Raw genomic sequence first — 21,708 nt, 5'->3', positions numbered from 1 at the left:
CTGTAATATCTAGTAAGACAACTAAAAGACAACAGAAGGATAATAAACAACAAAATATTTATTTTGTTCCTACTTTTAATTTACTAAGTGATAACATTTGGGAGTCTATCAAATATTATTGGAAATTTTTGTTACAAGATGAATTATCAAGTAAACTTGTTCCTGATGTTCCTCGGGTTGCTTATAAAAGAGGACAGAATTTAGGGGACAAGTTAGTTAAGGCATATTATGTTTGTCCAACTAATAAATTATGTCTTTCATTGTCCATTTATGGAACTATACCATGTTACTCTTGTAGTATATGTTCTTATATTAAGTTATATTTCTTAAAAATAAATGGTATAATGTTTAGACCACAGAATTGTTTTTCATGCCATACATCGGGTATAATTTACTGTCTTAGGTGTCCCTGCAACCTTTTCTACATTGGAGAAATAAAAGGAAAATTTAGAATTAGGTTGCAGGAACATGTTCAGGACATTAAAAGGGGAGTGTTAGAAAGTTCGGTAGCATTGCATTTTAGGGAGACACATAGCTGCAATGCTAATTTATTACAGGCTACTATCTTGAAACAAGTTTTTGTTAAGAAAAGGGATGATAAATTACTGAAGAACATTTTACTTTTTAAGGAAACTTTTTATATTGAAGTTCAATACACTATCACCTATGGGTCTTAATAAAGAAGTTAATTGGAGGGGTTTACTTTAATATATATTTTTTAGTGGTTGAACTTCATGTATTTGATGTATTTAAATTAAATGATTATTTAGTGCTGTTCACTTTAATTTCAGGACTATGAATTAATTAGATGGAGTATTGAGTCTGATTGATTGATTGATTGATTGATTGTTTAATGTATAAAAGGGAGTGTATTTTCATTAAATTTTTGTACTCATTGAAGGCTGTTGTGGCCGATACGCTAAGACTGGTTTTAATATTAAATCTATCGGTGTGGAATCCATGTTGTTTTTTTTCATTTTCTTAGTCTTTTTAGACTGTTTGTTGTTTCGAAATGTCAGGAAAATCCTACTAGGACAGCTGAACTTTATTTGGGGTTAATCAGAGTCTCTTTAATTAATCCCAGGTGTGTACCAAAGAAAACTGAATGCTGTAATTAAATCAAAAGGTGCTTCAACAAAGTATCAGTTTAAGGGTGTGCACACTTATGCAACCAGCTTACTGTACTTTTCTATATTTTTTACCCTAACAGATTTGTTTTTCAATTGAACTGTACAGGTTATAGGTCACATTAAAGGTGGGAAAGGTTTTGAAATGATTTATTGTGGCCTCATTTTTATATCACAAAAACCTAGCATTTTAGCATGGGTGTGTAAACTTTTTATATCCACTGTAATTTTCTGAAGTTTTACTGAGTCTACATGTAAAGCCAAATTGTCGGCATACAGCAGTTTTGCTGAGCTATCCCCTTTGACCTGTTTGCTAATGTAATCTGTCACTAGTATTTATAAATCGGGGACCCAGAGCTGAAACCTGTCACACACCCACTCCCACTGGGAACCCCTCTTTGAGAATGAACACTATTCATACTTAGTTATTGAGTCCTTGTACAACGCCTGCACTAATTCTACCAATGTTTCTGGGTCTTCAAACCACCGCAGAACCGCCCAAATCAGCTTTCTTGGGACCTTGTCATATGCTTTCTCCAAGTCCAAGAATACCCAGTTTGACACTCGCGTCTTTTCTAGATTCTTCTCAACTATCTGTTTCACTACAATCATCGTGTTGGTTGTGCTGCATCTTGATCTGAATTCGAACTGCTCATGTCCCATCTTACTTTCTACTGCTTTGTATATTTATTTAACCACTCATGCTTTGTATATTTATTTAACCACTCAGCATAGTCATTTAACAATCACCCTCTGGAGAGCTTTCATGAAGTGTGACTGCAGTATGGTACCTCTGTACTGGCCACAGTGTACAAGGAGAAAGTACACATCCACAACTGAAATAAGTATGCTTATTCTCCAGTTATCTGGTTTATGTCACTGCTATGAGTACCCTCAGCTGGATTAAATGATTAAATCATGAAAAAAAAAAGAAAACCCTCATTCAGTTTCCATTTGTAAGGTCTGTCCTGTTCAGTTTGTCTGCTACTAAGTTTTGCTCTGATGGAATGCAGAATACTTGGAGGGTTAAGGAGTGCTGAAGTACTTCCCAAGCAATAGCAGGCATGACCTTGTGCCCCCTTGCTTACTGATGTATTACATCACTGTGAAGTTGTTGGTAATCACCTGGACATGTTCTCGGGACAACACAGGTGATGAACAGATCTTAAGGCATGGATCACAGCCAACACCTCTTTGATATTTATATTCGTTGGTTTGTTAGAATCCTACAGGTAGTTATAAGGCAGACTTTGAGATGGAGGAGAAAAAAGGAACTTGCTTCTATTTTTAGTGTACATTGGAATCTGAAATTCCAGAGGATTACAATTTGGGATAATATGTTCCTGAGAAACCATGGATTTTTTTCTCTTGTGTAACCTGGTTGAGAAGAAAAATGAGACTCATAGATGCCACGAACCCAAAGAAACACACTGGCTGAAGTTCAAGCCCCGAGTTGAGAAGCTCAGGAAAAAGTTTCCAAATAAAAAATCCACCTTCTGTATCAAAAGGCTTTTTACTACAGAGAGTCTAGAATACATCCTATAAAGACAATCTTGTATGACAATCAAAGAGAATTTCCTAATGCTGATCAGGAATCACAGGATTGGTCAAAGGAGATTAAACGCATATTAAGGACTCCTGAAATCTGGAAAGGATTCTGCAAAGATAAGCACGTTATTTAAATAAGTAAAAACCTGAGCACCAGTCAGTCAGCAATGAGCTAGGAGTGCAGCTAGACACTTTGTAAGCACTCCTGGAGCAGTAGATAAACCAACAGGTAATGTACAGTACTACGAGTGTAACCCACACCTAGAAAATCTGAAAAATTTACTGAAGCCTTTGGCTATGAGAATGTGATGGTATGCATCTTTTAGGTCCAATATTATTATAAAGCTTCAATGAGGAATGACAGGCAACAGACTTTGAAGGGTCAACCTCTTGAATTTAGGAATCTTCACATACAGAGTTAGGAAGGAAAGATCTAGAACTGGTCTCCAGAAAGACTCTTTCTTTGGTACCCAAAACATTCTGGAATAGAAGCCTTTATTCCTTGGATTTAATGGCACTGGTTATACGAGTTTTAGGTTAACTGCTGAAGAATGTGAAGAAAAAATTGGTTCGGAGAGTGGGGAGGAACTCTCCTGAAAGGAGTCTGCATCCAGTGTCACATGCATCACTTTTAAACTAGCTTTAACACGAGTCTGTCAAAATTTGTTGTCAAAGGGGAATGGACAGAACTAGCTGTTGGAACAGGTTTGGTAATACTGGAGAAAGGAAAGGTGTGGTGGGGAAAAATGCTGGCATATTCATTCTGAAGTTGTACACTGTCCCTTTTTTGGAAAGGATCTTAATTTCTTATTGTTCTCCTCCTGCCACCTTTTTTGTTTCCCTGTTTGGCCTGAGAAGGGAGAGATTGCTGATTTCACTTCTTAGATTTGAAAGAGGATCTGGGAGATTTGTAAAGGAGGGGAGGGCCTGAAAAATCTTATAAACTCCCTGAACTAAATTTCCCTCCCTCTGTCACCACACTTGTTTGAAGACCTCCTTGTCTAAAGCTTCATTCAAAATTTCAGACTTTATTTCTTCAGAAAACATTTATTTACATACCCAGTTATATCCCCACATCATAGTAACAGAATAAGGGCCTCGACATAGCATCAGCACAAACACACACACTCTAAGGCATGTTTATGTACTTTGGAAATGTTGAAAAGACTAGAATTGAGAAAGGCACTACTACCTTCAGTGGGAAGTGTGGTAGAATTTGTCTATACAAAAAAACACAAACGTCCATATATGGGTCCAATAATTGATAATTCTATAAAATTCTCTTACCAAATTTGTCCAAAATCTTCCCCCTCCTTGTCCACTGGGGAAGAGTTGGATGATACTAGGTGCCTACTCCCTGGTGATGTAGATATTCATACTGTTACAGGGTCAAACCTAAGGTGAGAAAACACGTGTTTGCTAGTTTGATAAACTTTGTAAATTCGTTTTTTTGGGGGGGGGGGGTACTGAAGGCTGTGAATCAGAGCTGTTAGAAGCAGCATTATACATCCTCTAGAGTTAGTACCATAGGACAGACATAGAAAAAAAAACACATCTACATGCACAAACACATTGTAAACTATAATATCTCCACAATTCATCGGGAGCATTCATATGCTCACATAAAAGCATGTCATCCAGCCTAGCAATAATCTGAGAAACAGAAAATTCCACCAAAGAAGGTTGTGAGGACTAGATTTCCTCAGCATCAGAGTTTTTAGGCTTGGAAAGTTGGAGAACACACAGCCATGTGGTCTGTCTAGGTCAAAATCATCTGACATGTCTTCTTCAGTAATATTTTTACTAATCTGATTTACAGGTGCTAAATTCTGTGCACCAGAATTGTCCGTCTATAATGACTTCCTGGCTAAGGAAAGAAAATCATCTTTGATTATTAGATACCATGAATAATGTTTGACTTGTTTTTCTTTATAAGTATCTTCAGTGACCAACTTGGAAAAGGAATCTCTGCCCCATCGAGAGGTCTCTTCCTCAGGACATACCCATCAGCATTCCTTGGTATGTCTCCATGCCACAACAAAGATGGTTTTCTCATACAAAGTTAAGACACTGGCACAGCTGAAGAGGGAGTGTCTGACCCCAATTTATAGTGACTAAAAGAGACAAGAGAGACATTAAAGTGAACTGAGAAACTACTGCTGGCACCTACAGAGTCATCCACCATCACCTGAGGTGAAGACTGAGTTCACACATTTAAGTTTTTTTTTTCTTCTTTTTAGGAACTACAGAAGTTAGACCAGCAGGAACAGGTATTCATGCTGTGTGATATAACAGGATACTTCTGATGTGGTCAGAAACTCTGGAATAAGCTGGTTGTAAGCAGTCAACAAATAGTTTGCACAAATAACACACTTACACTTTTACACACATACAATGTCCCAAAATCACTACAATGCACAGGCATCACACTAAATTTATGTCGGAAACCCCTTTAGAATAAATAATCTGACAGAAAAAAAAATGGCAGGCAAGTTGTTACAATGTGAACATAAGCAACGTTTCACTTGTAGTATTCTCTGCCCAAGTACAAGATTTGTCCACAAAAACTTTTATATGTTCAAATGTTTACATAAGTAGTACATTTCTTCATAAAATAAGCCCCCACATTAGCCAAAACTAAAAACAGTAGTCCCAGATAGGAAGATTATGATACTGAAGACATACAGGGTTTCTTAAATGGCCAGAACTGCTAAAGTCAAATAAAAGTAAACCCTTTTTGTATCAGGTCTATATCATATGAGCGAATCGCACAAATTGCGAATGCTTATAATATCAAACGTACCAGACCTTGAACTTCGTATTGTGGGGGCTGTGCTCCCCACACCCCCTGCTAAATATATATTCCAACACAGAGATAGCACTACAGTGAGGAAAGGCCAAATATCCCATTCTTCACTATACCGCAATCTCAGAAAAAACACTTCGAGGTCCGGTACATTCAATATTATGAGCGTTCGCAATTTGTGCGATTCGCTCATATGATATAGACCCTTTGTGTCGGTTATAAATCTACATAACAAATAAATACTATGTACAAAAGGGTTCCCCCAAAGGGACTTAACAGCCAGAAAGGAGCAAAATGCCATCTCCTGCTCAAGTGAAGCCTCTGAGCTGTGTCCTCATGAGGCAGCAAGAAAGTACTAAAGATTTTCCATCCTCATGGCTGTCCGATCAGCAGACAAAGTAGAGGTGTGGGAGGGAGGGAGAGCTTTCTGAAGCTGACAGGCTGTCATGTCTTGGGCAAGACTCAACCCATACAGCCTACATAATCATCACTAAGGATATTTCCTTGTATAGGTTTTAATGTATGAGGAGGTTTGTTGCTAACTGGGACAGACTGAACTTAAGCCCATTTTCAGAGGTGGCCGAAGGAGAAAAAAATCCCAAGTAAGGTTACACATTTTACTGTTTTTCTTTGGATTGTTGCTAAACGACCATATGCAAAGATCAATGAAATTATTGTGGAATTCTAGCTGCACCACAATATTGAGGTTAAGCAGATTCCTAGGAAGATCATTAACAAGAGAGGGAATGCTTGTATGAAATATACCATTCTCCAAAAAGCCTTTTTTTTTTCCACTTAAGATCTGGAAGGATCTGAAGATAGCTTTGGAACCACTGTATAGCATTAGCCAATATTTTAGTTTACTATGTTCAATGGTAGTGTTTAATGACAGTTTCAAAAATCTTGCCATATTGATAGAATCCAGCAAAGTTAACATCTTCATTCACATGAAGCAGATGAGTCTGTGGTTGAGTCGTGCGCCGTGAAATTGCTGAAAGAATTATGAAAGCTGTGATGTTAATCGCACAAAAAGCCTTAGCTGTTTACATGCTTCAGCAGTTATCTGTGCAACATCTTTTCAAATATCTCAGTGAAAACTGGTCTGCACTCCATGTACTCTGAAGGTGTGAATACTAAAGGAAGAGGGACCATAAACGAACCTTTGAAGGCAATTCAAACTATACAATTGAGACAGCCAGGTTAAAAATATACAAGTGGCCTTTTTTCTTTTTTGCTGCAAGCTTTAAGAAGGTAGGAAGCAGCGTAATGAACTCAGCACCGCACCACAGAAGTTCCATTTCAGGAGGGTTTTTTTAGCCTCCTTTACTGAAATTTGAGAAAAGTTAAATGTAGTTGGAAAGGATGCTAGTGTTCGTGATGGTGGTAGCTAGTTTTGTCCTGAAGCTGGCTAAAAATGCAGTGTACAGGAATGCTACCAGTAATCTGCTGCACAGCAGGCAGGAGAAAGTGCCCAGGCCCTAGCAAAGGTATGGTTACATGGACAAATTGTTAATGGAGAAGTTTGTAATGGTGCCCATCAACTGTTTTAATTCTTCAGGCTTTAATGGAGAAGTTTGTAATGGTGCCCATCAACTGTTTTAATTCTTCAGGCTAAAGCTCTTGTGGAAAGAATATGTTGACTATTTTTGTCCATTGAACACAGACCTAAGCACTAGTTGTGGAAATCCTAGTTTATTTCCTAAGGTTAAGGAAGGTCTCATGAAGCTGATGAGTTGAGGGGTCTATTTTCCAGGCTCTCCATGCATTATACCTAGACCTCCACTTGGCTTATAACGTTGAGCCTTAGCTATGGGCATGTCTGACCTCTGAGGCTTCTATGAATAACAGGGTTGAGTGCGTCTTGGATACAGGGGAAGGTGAAAGCGTTCAAGAATGGATGTGGGATTTGCCAGACTGGTCATTTCTGTGAACTATTAGAGATCAGGTTGTTTATCATCAAGAAATGGTCTTCAAATGACTAGCTGCAGTAGGCTTCTAGATGTTCTGAAAGATACTACAGGACAGTAAACATTAAGATTGCTAAGTTGATAACTTTTAGCTGTAGGTATCTGCGCTAAAGGCTAGTGATGACTAGATCAAGGGTGGTGGTGCTGTGCAAGTAAGGATTAGGTATTGTAGAATTGTTAACCAACTGCACAAGTCCATGATCAGACATTTTGTTGTTAAGCTGTACAGAATCAATGCAGTACCATTTGAGCTACAGTATCCTGTATAGTTGACACAGAGAATGAGGGAGGAATATACGTTATACCAACAGAAAGGGGAGTGTGGCACAATGCAATGAAGTGACTAATCCGTCACTTAGGACTTCTGCCATCAGGGGTGTTTGTTTCAGTGACGCCAGCAATATTAATGGATTTATAGATTTTTTTTATTAGGAGCAAAGCTCCACCAAAATTTCTAATGCCTGGTCCTGAGTCAGTTTATTACAGAACACTTGTCCTGAATGTTACGTGGACGACAGAAATAATCTTTCATCCAGATTTCAGCAATGCCGGTTATAAGACATTGCTTTAATACTGATAAATATAATATTCACTAAATTCCCTGAAGCCTGACTGCATTCCTTCATAATGACTTCTGGAGAAGTCTAGCCTTGACTGAAAGAGGAGGCAGTAAAATCTGACTAAGCTGACCCATTTCTACAGATTTCTCCAAGTGCTGACAGCTAAACTCAAAGAATAACTAGTCTGAAGTTTTTTTCTATACAGCAGTACATGCTGCAAATTTAAGAAAGGCTGTTGAGATGTCCTTTGCCTACTGGTTTTCTGAAAACCAAAGTAAGCTGTCCAACTGTACAATGACGCATGCTGTGTAATCCTCCTAGGCAGCACGCACAATGAATGTGCCATTCAATAGACAGAATGCTCAACCACAATCAAAGCTCCTGAATAATGGGGTGACATCACTAGAATGAGGAAGAGAAACTAGACCTAACCTTGCAGAAGATGGTGAAATAATTTCTAACAGTGAAAGAAACCAGAAAGCTCAGAAGGAATGAAAAAAAAAAAAAAAAAAAAAAAAAAAAAACACTCAATGCTTTTTACCCAAACAAGTGATTTTTTCTTACAAAGGTCCCCCAAGAACCTTTTTTTTTTTTTTGACTGGCATGATGAAGAGTAAAGAATTAGCGAGAAAGAGATGTACGATGACTATGGAAGTGAGAGACTGCCAGGCAGACTGGAAAATTTTGCAAATGGACCTAATGCTGGTGGCTTCAGACTAACTGTAATTAAATATGGGCCTTTTCTTAACAGATTAGATTAGGTAACCGCAAATGAGCTCACAAGCAGAACTCGGAGGTAAACAAGACCCAACTGTAATACATCCGAAATCTCAAGTATCCATTTAAACTATGAAGGAAATGGAAACAGTTTACGACAAGCAGCAGCCTTATTGAAGTCAAAGGGACACACACACACACACACACACACACACACACACACACACACACACACACACACTCTATAAATGAATATGAAAGGCAGTAATCCAACTGGTATTTCCCCCATACCTTTTAAAAGTAATAGCTGCTTTAGCACCTTTTCACGAGTTCACTCAAATACCTCAGTACTATGGATTAGCTGCATACTTATGACTGGAAAGATGTCACAAGTTGGCAGTACTGTTTTCCAAGCTTTATGCCACATGAGCAAACTGATATATAAAATATTTTTTATTTTCATATAAAACCTGTAAAATTCCAAATTGACATGCAATGGTGTGTGTGGGGGCTGCCTCTGCAAAAGCACTAACAAAGATGTCTCAATATAAATCCTATGAAAAATTCCTTGTTTCTACATTGACAGCACTCTAAGAACTAAGGGAAAAATGAACTATTTAGCATTGTTTTAATGATGACCTTATCTACGTTGTTGCATATACTGCAAGCTTACTGATCACATGACTTCCTGAGTTATCCTAGGACCCTGCCATACTAACCTGTGGTGTTCATTGGTGAAGGTGTAAAAGTGTCTATCAGGGCTTTTGATTAAATCCTTGATTCGTTTGTACACCGGTGCACTTCGGCTTCTGACTTCCTGCAAAACTGTCTGAGTGATGATCACATTTGTAATAACAGGGTCTTCAAGAACATCAATCTAAAAAGGACAGAAACAACACAAGCATGTAACGTATGACAAACATATGACCTTGAGTAGATTTCTGATGCACATCAGCAAATATTCACAAAGCATGACTGCAGCTTAAATAAGTTAGTGATAAACACCCCTAATGGTAAAAAATAGCATTTTCTTAACAGAGTCAGTTTTACAGGTAAATATATATAGCTATGTAAATAAACTTACCTTAACAGCAGATGTTCAAATAGATTACTGTTGCAGTAACATTAAGCTATATGGGTGTACCTTACCAATGACTGAACTTCCAAACAATACACATAAACTTTGTGGAAAGGACTTTCCAAGATGGCTGCACAGTGATTAAGAGCTTAACTTCAGGTCTCCCACAGTGAAAACAGAAACTGAAAGACAAGAGTCAGAATCTCGTCAATTTTACAAAATTCAGCTGTTGGCTAATAAGTACATTGCATAGAATGCCAACAATGAAGAAACCAAGCCAGCCCAAAAGAAAATCAACTAGAAAAGGTTAGGAAAAAACACTGACTGGGAAGAATCCTGCAGCTGTTCCGCAAAAAGAAGTTCAAGCTCCAGCTTTGGTTCAAGACATGACATTCAGCAATCTAGATGAAAAAAAAGTCAAATGTACTCAGAGCTGATTAAAATAAATCAAACACTGAAGGATTATGTCAATTCAAATAACAAAATGCTGGAAAAAAATGGATGAAGCTTGAAAAAAAGAATTATGTACTTACCATAACTTGGTATCTGTGTTATCCTATGTCTTCATTCGTCACCACAGGGTCTTAGAACACTCATCAGATCCGTGCAGGCAAAATAAACAGACCGATCCAAGGCTCTGGCTCCTACCTCTCCCATAATGCCCTGCTTCTCTCTAATCCCCAGACTGAGTTTGCCACCATACTCCTGAGCTATTCTTACCAATCTATAGAGAAACCCACTCCAACTTCTTCCACTAGTCCACCAAGAGGGGGATGGAGGGTGGGAAATATGATGAACTGAATAAAGACATGGGATAACACAGAATCCAAGTTATGTACATAACTCTTTATCTGATGTTATCACCACAGGGTCAGAGTCCCCAGCTACCAAACATCCAGGGAGGCCTCAAGGAATTACATGCCAGAGCACTGTGGAGCCAAAAGAAGCCCTACTCCTAGAAACTAAATCCAGTCTGTAATGGGATATGAAGGTGTGAGGATTAGACCAAGTGGCAGCAGCACAGATATTAACAATAGAAAGCCTTGCTACAAAGGCAGAAGAAGTGGCCACAGATCTAGCAGAATGGGCTCTAACACGACCCGGAATCTCCAGTTGATTCAGATTGTAGACCACAGAGATACAGCTAGAAATCCAACTGGAAATAGTGACCTTAGAGTCCGGAAGGCCACTCCTGTTCTCAGAGAAGGTTATGAAAACTTGTTCTGACTTATAAAATTACTTAGTCCTACGCGAGTAGAACCGAAGCTGTCTGTGAACATCCAAGGTATAAAGGATATACTCCCCTCTGTTGGAGTAGTTGGGGAAAAACACTGAAAGCTGAATGCAGTGATTAAGGGTTGACTTGGAAGCAACCTTGGGTGAAAAAGAAGGATTTGTTCTCAGAAATACCCTGCCCTTGTGAAAGGTCATATAAGGAGGAGTAATGGAAAGAGCTTGCAATTCAGAAATCCTCCTAGCTGAAGTGATAGCGACCAGAAAGGTCATTTTCCAAAACAGAAACTTGAGATCACAGAAACTGGCAGGTTCAAAAGGGCTCCTAGTCAGAGACTGCAGAAAAAACAAGAGATTCCAAGGAAGCAAAGGGTCCTTAATTGGAGGACGAAGAAGGAAGATCCCTTTCATAAACCCCTAACAAAGCCTAGATAAAAAGGTGGGTTTGGAGCTCTCGTGAAAATAAGAAATCGCCAACAACTGAAGCCTAATAGTGGAAAAACGTGCTCCCTCTTGGAAAAAGGAGGGCAAAAACAAAAGTATATCAGGTACCGAAGGAGAAAAAGGATCCAAATTCCTGCTCCTGGCCCAGATGGAAAATCTTTTCCATTTACTGCTGTATACTTTCCTGTAGATGGTTTTTGGGAGGCCAAAATGAAATGCTAGCCTGGACTGTTTAATTAATCACTGGAACTGGAGAAACCAAGTGGTTAGATGAAGGGTCCAAAGGTTTGGAAGAGTGAGCCCTGATGAGTGGGCAATCAGATCCTGACAGGGATGCAGTATCCATGGCGAATGCTTCAGATGAGACCTGATGAAGGGGAACAACGGCTGACGAGGCCAAAAATGGGCAATGAGGATGAGAGATGTCCTCAGGTGCTGAGCTTTCTGCAGGACCTTGGGTATCAAGGGGACAGGAGGGTAAGCACAGAGGAGAACTGGAGGCTAATCGTGGACTAGAGCATCCCTTGGAGACTCCCCCTGAGGGGAGGATCAGGGCGAAATACCTATTGCACTTGTGGGTGGTTGACTGGAGAGGCAAAAAGGTTGCAGCACGGCTGACCCCCACTGGTCGAAAATCTGATTTGCCACTAAAGGATTGAGGGATCACTCATGAAGACTCATAACAGATCTGCTGAGCCTGTCAGCCAACACGTTAGAATCCCCGAGTATACATGTTGTAATAAGGAAGCGGCTGAAGGACATAGCCCATTCCCACACTCTCAAGACCTCTCTGCACAACGGGTAAGAGTGTGTTCCCCCTTCTCCCCCTTGTTTGTTGACATACCAGAGAACAGACATATCTGTCTGAACTGCAATCATTCTTCGAGGGAGGCAGTCCTGGAATGTTTTCAACAATAGAACTGCCCTCTTCTCTAGGACATTTATATGCAACTTGGTGTCTACTGGTGACCATGTGCCTTGGACGGTCTTCCCCCCGAAAATGACCCCCCCCCACCCCAGGAGAGAGGTGTCTGTGTTCACAGTGGCCATGGGGGGACACAGGTGTCAGTTTTATGGTCACAAACAGAGGATGAAGAAGAGTAGACCACTGGACCGCTAAGGTCCATTGTAACACAAGCATGTGTTACCTGGCCAGAGGAAGAAGGAGAATGGCCGAGGCCATGAAACAGAGAGCGCAAAGAACTAAATGAACTGGGGGGCATGGTATACCCAAAATCCAAGTGACCTGGTCCCATATAAACTGAATTTTGTGCAAAGGCAGAGTTGCAATCTCCGACACAGAGTTAAACTTAACTCTTATGAACTCCCAACCATAGTGAGGGGATGAGGTTGGATTTTGCCAGGTTGACAGTTATACCCAGCTGATGGAAGAGGGTAAGAAGATATTGAATTGCCTGGGACAGTCGATGCCTCTTAGGTGCCGTAAGGAGCCAATCAAGGTATGGAAAGACCTGGAACCCCTGTAGATGCAGGTGAGATGCTACCACTGCCACCTAGCCGGAAGTGAAGATGTCTCCTGGAATGTCTGTCTATCTTAATGTGACAGTATACATTTTAGAGATCTACTGAGCACATCCAATCATCCCGAAACCTTGATTCCTACCGCAGACAGTGTGTTCTCTTTGTGCTCGCTGTGGATCAAAGTGTCCTTCACGGAGGTTCCAAACAGAGTAGAACCATTGAAGGGGCATTAGTAAACAATGCCTTAAAGGGTTCCATGAACCCACACAAGTGTAGCCAGACATGATGCCACAAGGCAATGCCCGTGCCAGCCACTCAAGAGGTAGCCTCTGCAGCATTAGAGATTAGTCTCACTGAGGAATTCGCCAGTGAGACCAGAGTGGCAAGCTTGGGAGACACCGGCTTGAAGTTCTCCACCGGCAATAACTCTGCAAGGGAGGTGGACAGCTCTTGAACAAAATCCCTTTGGAGGTAGATACAATGTGCCAAATCGTTAGTCATCCTCACTCCAAAAGGTAGCTGAGGGGTATAGTCGCTTCGCAAAATGGTGCACTGCCCAAGATGCCCTGTTCAGCGGATGGACCATGGAGCTCTGCTCTACTAGCTCCTCCTTCATGGTGGCGACAACCACAATGGCATCAACTGGTACACCCCTACTCCAGAATAAATGATTCGCAGGGGGGGCAAGGAATTTATCACCCCTCTTTGGAACAGGCTCCACTGTATCCAGCTTGTTCATGTCCTGCTGGCAAATCATGTCCACTAACTCGTCAGTGGGGGGGACACACTCAGAAGGTAGATGGGCCCATCCCAGCCTTCAGAAATACAGACTCCTTCAGAAATACAGACTCCTCCGAAAACAGGGGTTGGGGAGACCACCCACCCTTTTGTTTTAGGAGCTTAAGAATGTCTCCAAAGGAGACATCATTGGGTGGAGATCTGGGGACCCATCTCCTTCCTCAAGGTCCTTATCCTCTGTGAGGGACTCCACAGTGGAGTCAAGTGCCTCCTCTTGCACTTTCTGTTACGATGAACCTCCTCTGTTGGGGACTATGGGGTGGACACGGAAGGGACAGGGACTGCCAGAAGGGAGGATTACCCTGAAAACTCGATCGAAAGGGCTGACTTGGAACAAGATGAGAGGCCTCACCAGCCAAGGTAGAGAGGGGGCTGGGAGGGCCTCAGAAATGTGGCAGAGGAAATTCCAGACCTGGAGAAGGTCTTCTCTACCACCCAGAAGGCCAAAGGGCTGGAAGCGGGCCCATCCCCCACGTCTGAGGGTGAAGTCCCCCCTGGAGGGGAGGAATGCGCTCAAAAACTGCCCCCCCCCCCGACCCCCAGATGATACTGGGCCAGAGCTATCAAAAGCCGAAATGCCTAGAGGAAAGAATTGGTCTGAAAAGATGGTACCAGACCTCCCCCCCCCCCCCTCTGTGGAGCTGGTGTCAACCTCTCAGTGCGTGGAGGAACACTTGGCCACGGCAGAATCTGGCTGCAAACTTCCTGGTCCCTGGAACCCAAACCCAAACGGATTGGATGAGGAGAATGAGAAGCTGGAGGGGAAGAGGCTCCCCTGGCCAGATGGGCAGGAGACCCAACTCTATCTGGGCCTTGAGAAAACATCATCCTGTCTATGTCTGAGGTTAGAAGACTCCTACAGGAGGAAGAGGTGTGAGTGGACTTGGAAGGAGACCTTCCTGACCTACTGCCAGGTTCTGGGGAATGGATCAAATGCCTCAGAGCCAATGGTTATCTTTGCTTGGAGGTGGAAAGGACTCCATGTTCCTCCAAGATTACGATCAGATCTGCAGTCCTAGATGGCTCAGTGGCCAGATCTGATGCACTGGTCATATTCAAGGTCAGCCCCACTTTGGTTGGATCCGAGAGCTTCTGAAAAGGAGAAGACCTGGATCCGACTGAAAAATCTGCGGCCCTCGGTTCCTAAGACCTTGAATCCAAAGGCAGACCAGGCTGGGATCGGATCATGGGACTTAGGATTTGACAGCTGTAGTTTCTTGGTGGGAACTGGAAAGAAAGAGTTCTTCCTCTTCAGGTATAAAGAGGAAGCCTTAGAGGGGGGAAACAAAGGGATCCCCTTCCATCAGATCCTTAAGGAGCAACTTGTTACAGCACTCCACTACAGCCCTGGGGTTAAATGTGCCACAAAGGTCGCACTCAACCTCCTGGTGCAAACGCCCAAACAATAAACACACTCCTCCTGCGTACTGGAATAAGGCATTTTCCGACTGCATGAGGAGCACTTTTTAAATCCAGCAGGCCTCTCAGACATAACACACGCACACACACGCACACACACGCACACACAAGCACACACAAGCAGACGCGCACAAATACCCTAACTAAACTAAAACAATGTAAGAAAGCCCTAATGGCTAACTAAAAACAAGGGTGCGAAAGCCCACACACACAACTAAACTGAATAACTAAATTAAGGGAAGGGAGATTCTACACTATAAAAGATAACCTACACCAAACACTACCAACTAGACAGAAATTTAAGAAAAAAATTGAAAAGTTTTACTTAGCTTGCCAAAGCCAGTAGGAACGCGTCTGCACCACGAGCACTGCAAACAAGATCTGGGAATATGAGAGCAGAAGGGCATTATGCGAGAGGGAGGAGCCAGAGCCTTTGATCAGTCCGTTATATATTTTGCTACGTCGGATCCAAGACCCTGTGGTGATGAAGACATGGAAAACATCAGATCAGATATTAAGATGAGCCAATAAAACTGTAAAAATCAGAGGCCAAAACGAGGAAAAGGTTGAATGAGTATGAGACTGTTTAAGAAGAGATTTTTCCAAAAATGTTAAAATTAGAGGCCAGAATGTGTGGAAAATGTGCGATTTTTCTGCTGCACCATAGAACCTAGTAGGAACAGAATGTATTGATTTTATGAATGCATAAATAAGCAACTGAGCTAGTACTCTACAGCAGGAACTGCTAACTGAAACGGCACACCATGCATATGCTCCAAATCTGGTCATGAGAAAGCAGCAAAGACCTTTAATAGTGAAGATACAAACCTACCAGCAGAAAGAGTTGATCCTGACAAAACTGCAGCAAAGGAGCAAAGTATTAAAACTTAGAGACAGTAGAATGTTTGTGGAAAATGATTATTCACTTTACACCAGTCAGAAGAGAAACAAATTTATACCAGCAATCAGGAAATGTTGAGAGGCAGGTGTGAGATTCAAGTTCCTGTACCCAGCAGTTTAAAGAATATTTTCTGGACGATCAAAGTCATTTTAATGCAGAACAGGCTAAGGAGGAAATAGAAAAGTTGTCGTTTTCCAATAAAATGTGAGCAGAACATGACTCTTGATTCTTATTCTTCTGGTAATAAAGCACATGGAGACTTTGCCAGTGAAACCTTTTCAACTGTCCCAAAGCAAAATGCTTGAGAGCAAAGAAAAGAACAGGAGCTGACTAGAAGAATCCGAGGTACCATGGAAGTGAACCAAAATCTGGAGTTAGGAGATGGTAATGAACAGGAAGACCACCAGCAATACTGAAATTAGTGGATCAATGAAAGACTGCAAAGCATCAGCTGCATTTGTGAAATACATCTGTATAAGAAAAAGTGTTAAGTGTGGACTTTTATTGACTTTTATTAAACTTGTGGGGAACCAAAAGGCATTTACCTTACTTCATGTCATTAATGTTTGGACGTACTTTGAGGGGACGTCAAGAGGGAGGAAAGAGTAACTGTATATAAAACAACTTCTGTGCTTAACAGCATTTCTATGAAATTTCTCATGATGTAAATGGCATTTTTTTACAATAAGGCATTTATATTGATAAACATACTAAATAAATGGCTTGTTTTCCTCTTTTTTCTTCTTTTATAGCATTAGGAAATGTGGATATTATGATGCAAAAGAGAAAAAAGCTAGACATACATGTTTAAGTTAACAGGCTGTAATCTTGGGTTTTTGAGGTGGAGGACAGGGTGCAAAGGTACACATATCATAATATATGTACAGCTGATATGTTTTCCCTTACTTTTGCATAGGGAAATGTCAGGATTAAGACCCCTGGCTTAATGTAACAGGTTTTTAAGTGGAAACAAGTAAATAAGAGAATACTGAATAAAATGAAAAGGTTTCTTTTAGCAATATATGTTTCAGCTTGTCTTTAAAAGCCAGTAGCTGAGGACTAAATTTTTTCTCTTACATTTCCATTTCTATAGAGAAAGGTTGATAATGGGACAGTAAAAAGGCAGAACACTGGTTTCTTCAAGGCTTAATGTTAATGTTTTCTGAAAGTGTGCAAGTGTTTTTTCACATCTGGAAAGGTAATTAAGATTAAAAAAAAACAATAAACACCAATCAGTGTTAAGTCGAAGCACAAGCAATACTCATCTTGGCATGGATAACCTCAGTTTTTGGTTAATTAAGGTCTATGTTTGCAGCTGTCTATTTGGGACAACTGTGCAAATAATGAAGTTTAACCCTCCTAATAGGAAGATATACATAGCTTTGAGCATTTGTAATAAGTTAAAAGAGGTTATAGAGGTGGTTCTGGGGGCATGTTTGGATTTTTGTTCGTGATGTTTTGTCAACATTGGAACCTATCAAACATTAGGACAACATAGATTCATACTAGGCTATCTGCCCGAGGGCATTTATAAGCCTAGCCCATAGTTTTGTGGCTTACGCCACCCCTTTAGTTTGGAGAAACTATGCCCATTATTTTGCTGTGCCTCTGTCGAGCAGTGACACTGAGGTAACCCCTGGGGTGTATCTGCGATCTCCCATCCATTGGTCAAGATTCCTCTTGAACAAGGCCAGCGAGGTGCTCTGCCTCACATAAACCGGGATTTTGTTCCACAGCATAGGGAGTCTTTGGGTGATGAATCTATCCCTCCAGCACGTCCTATTAATAACCGTGTCAAGGTTTAAGTCTCCCACCCTTGTGGCTCTGAGGGATCTAGATTTTTTGAGATGAAGCATGTTCATCAAATCTGGGTTTGACATGGCCTTGTATGTCAGGCATAGGTCACCTCTGAGCAAGCGGTAAGCAACTGAATATAACTGGAGTTCTTTCAGTCGGGCAGCATAAGACAGATTTCTGAGACCCTTTATCCTTTTGGTGAGGAACTTTTGTGGCCTCTCCAGCTGCTGCAAGTGTCGGGTCAGATACATTCCGAATGGGGCATTGTACTCGATCATTGGTCTGATGAGTGATGAGTATAGGGAGACTATGACTTCCCTTGATCTAGATGTGAATCCCTTCATAATAAGGTGGGCAATGTAGAAGGTCTTCCTAACTACTTTAGCAATATGAGTGTCGAATGAAAGGCTACTGTCAACCTGGGTTCCCAGGTTCCTAATAACTTCTTCTGTGTTCAGGGGATTGCTACCTATATGGTAGCTAGGGGTAACCTTATTTTTCCCGAAGGGTATGACTACGCATTTCTTGGCATTTAACTTTAGGCCATGGCTCTGGCATCAGTTATCCGTTTCTGTGAGACCCTTCTGAAGGATATCGGTGTCGGATGTGTTTTCAACTACGGCGCCCAGTTTGCAGTCATCTGCAAACTTTGTCAGCCATAACCCTCCTGTGTTTGCTTGTACTTCAGAAAAGTAGATACCAAACAAGAGTGGGCCCAGGACTGAGCCCTGTGGGACACCACTTGTGACAGGCTTCGAGTCTGACATGGCGCCAGCAACTCTGACCCTGTGGGTTCTGTCACTCAGCCAGTTTGCAACCCATCTTGTAATGTATGGGTTTACATTTAAGTTGATTAGTTTTTCAATGATACCCGAGTGAGGTATTGTATCAAAAGCCTTCGCCAGGTCTAGGTAGGCTGTATGGACTGCCTTTCCCTCGTCAATGGCCTTGGTGACTGTTTCGAAAAAGTCAACCAAGTTTAAAAGGCATGATCTGCCTTTGACAAAGCCAAACTGGGTTGGATCCAAAGTCTGCAAGTTCCCTATGTCTTTATTTATGAGATCCATTATGATCCTCTCCATGCCTTTGCAGATAAGGCTTGTCAAGCTAATGGGACGGTAATTTCCAGGGTCGGTGGAGGCACCGCCTTTGTGGAGTGGGACCACAGTCGCTGTGCGCCACTCCCTGGGTACGTATCCGGAGGTGAGACTAAGATTAAACAGCTGTCCTAACTGTGGGTTTAATTCCTCATTGAGTTCATGGAGCACACAGCCGGGGACACCATCAGGTCCCATGGATGCTGTGTTCTTTGCCTTGGAGAGAGCAGTTCTCACCTGGGCGTTAGAGAGGTTTGGGGGGCTACAATCATTTGGTATAGATATCTCTCCTTTAGGGGAGGGGAAGTTTGCACTGAACCTGTCAGCCAGTATGTTGGCAATGTCTGTAGGATCAGTAATCTTCACATCATTTTGAACTAATTCTGAGCATATCTGGGAGTTTCCTCCTAGGTTTCTGACATAGCTAAAGAATGCCTTATGGTTGTCTTTAGAGTCCTTAGCTATTTTTTCTCAAAATTAGCTTTGGATGATTTTATGAGAACTCTTAGCTTTTTACTTATAGTGATCAGCGGTGTCTTACCTTTTAAGGATTTTGCTCTATCTTGTAGTAGCTTTCTCCTTTTGTTGTAGAGTTTGTTTATGGCTGGGGTCCACCAGACTGGACGCTTGCCTTTGGTACAAAGAGTCTTTGTTTTGCTTGGGATTGCCTGATCCATGCAGCCCTGCAGGTGCTGGTAGAAGGCATTTGTAAGTGATTCAGCGGTTTGAGTAATGTTAACCGCCGGCTCAGGGGCCTTAAAGGAGACCACACTAGTCTTTAGAAGTGTGAAGTTGGCTTTCGAGAAGTTCTTTACTGTGGTCTTTTTCATTTCGGGTGGGGGCGGGATGAGGACCTCCAGCGAGATTAGTTTGTGATCAGATCTCACCAGTGAGGGGTATACTTTCGGCGTTGAACATTGTGCTCCCATGTTCGTGATGATGAGATCAAGTATGTTTTCTCCTCTTGTGGGGATGGTGACTAGTTGTTCCATGGCATTTGAGTTTATGAATTCCAGGAACTTTTGGGCTAGAGTGTTTGGGCTTGAGTAGTGTTCCCAGTCTATATTAGGGTAGTTGAAGTCACCTAGTATGATGGTGTTCGGAGATACATTTATGCCCTCCAGTGTTTTCAGGAAGGCCATATGAGGTTCCTGAGTTTGCGAGGGTGGCCTGTAACATGCTACAAATTGCAGAGCAGTCTTGCCTATGGTTAATTGCACCTGGATGGTTTCCGATGCATCGTGCGATGCCACCAATCTTGAGGTGTGGGTGTCCTTGATGAATATGGATACCCCTCCTCCTTTCTTGGTATTGTCCGGGTTTTGGGGCCGGAACGCATGATATGGGGTAAAACCTGATAGTGCTGGGGTGCTCTCAGGAGCCTTGAACCAGGTTTCTGTCACAGCACAGACATAGATGTTCTCCATACTGAGAAGGGCCTCGAGTGCGTGCATCTTGAGGTTGAGACTTCTGGCATTGAGCAGCATTACCCTTAGTTTGTTTTCTTTGTTTTGTTCTAGGGTGGTAGGTTTAGATTTTGAGCCTTGCCTAAAAAAGGCACTATGGGGGTGGCAAGAGCCTTTGCCAAAATCCGGAATCCCAGGGGTGACAAGTGCAAGCCGTCCCTTGCAAAGCAGCGTGGCTTGTCCAGCATGTCATCCCAGGCAGACAGACATTGGATCCCCTTTGAATGACACCAGAGTTTAAGCCAATTGTTAAAGCTGATCATCTTATCTCTGTATTGTGGCATCATTCTTGGTGAAGGTAGGATACTGCTCAAGGTCAGGGTCATACCTGCTTAGGCTACATAATCAGAGAGCTCCTCTATGTCTCTTTTCATGTAGTCCAAGGAGGTACGTCTCAGGTCGTTAACACCAGCGTGGACAATGATGGAGTCGTACTTGTACCTGCTGTTGAGAGACCTGAGTGCATGCGTTAGGTGGCGGATTCTAGCACCAGACAGGCAGCTTACTGTGACCTTCTCCTTACTCAGTCTGGTGAGCGGGACGTCAGTGTGTCTGACTATGGAGTCACCAATGACTAGTGTGTCTGGCATTGTGTTTGGCCTTAAGGGCTGTGACTGCTTGACACTCTGACTGTGTGGTCTATGTGTTGCAGGTGTTGTGTTCTGAGGTGGTAGTTGTTTGGGTGTCTGCTTTGGTGGCCTCTGCTGTTTTGGTAGATTTTTGATAAGAGCCTCCGAGTATGTCTTTGTGTGTTTATGTGTATGATTTGAGGTTGTGATGGTATGTGAGACTGGGTCTATAGTGTGTGTGGTTACCTTCTCCTCCTGTCTGGTCATGCCAGTCCTATGTTGAGAGAGCTCAGCCTCCAGTTTGGCCGTATTGGTGCATCTCTCGCATGTATTTGTGTTTTGTGGGAGGAGGAGAGGATTGTCTGTGTACCTGAGGCAATTGTAACATTGCCTCAATATTCCCAGGTTCACCAGCTGAGCAGGAGAGGACATTAGCAACTGATCCCTCGACATGCTAGAAGGAATAGACAGAAAAACTTAAGAAAAGGTTCTGGGGGATGTGGGTGACCGACAAATGGGGTTTGCTTTTTTGGGGTACTTTCTATAACAAGAGTGCTGTATCGAGGTGATAAGTACTGTAGGAGCAAGTGCTTCGCTATACAGATAGAGAATAGTCTACTTGGGAGTCAAGTAAAGATAATTTATAGTTGTAGGATACACTAAATAGAACAGTAGTATACTTTGAGGAAGGTAGTTTTA

General features: G+C 41.9%; 1 protein-coding gene across 1 annotated transcript in view; it reads right to left on the bottom strand.

Moving 5' to 3' along the window:
* Positions 1–21,708, bottom strand: part of DIS3 (DIS3 homolog, exosome endoribonuclease and 3'-5' exoribonuclease) — a 1,475,941-nt gene that overhangs the window by 1,371,573 nt on the left and 82,660 nt on the right. The window contains exon 2 of the mRNA XM_044072053.1: positions 9,445–9,602. Within this exon, the coding sequence (XP_043927988.1) occupies positions 9,445–9,602 (158 nt within the window). The remainder of the gene's footprint in view (positions 1–9,444; positions 9,603–21,708) is intronic.

The sequence above is a fragment of the Protopterus annectens genome, chromosome 5.part0 (genome assembly GCF_019279795.1).
Source record: "Protopterus annectens isolate FY-2018-M chromosome 5.part0, PAN1.0, whole genome shotgun sequence".
NCBI lineage: Eukaryota > Metazoa > Chordata > Ceratodontiformes > Protopteridae > Protopterus > Protopterus annectens.
Note: the sequence above shows the minus strand (reverse complement) of the source record. Positions and strands in the feature narration are given on the sequence as shown.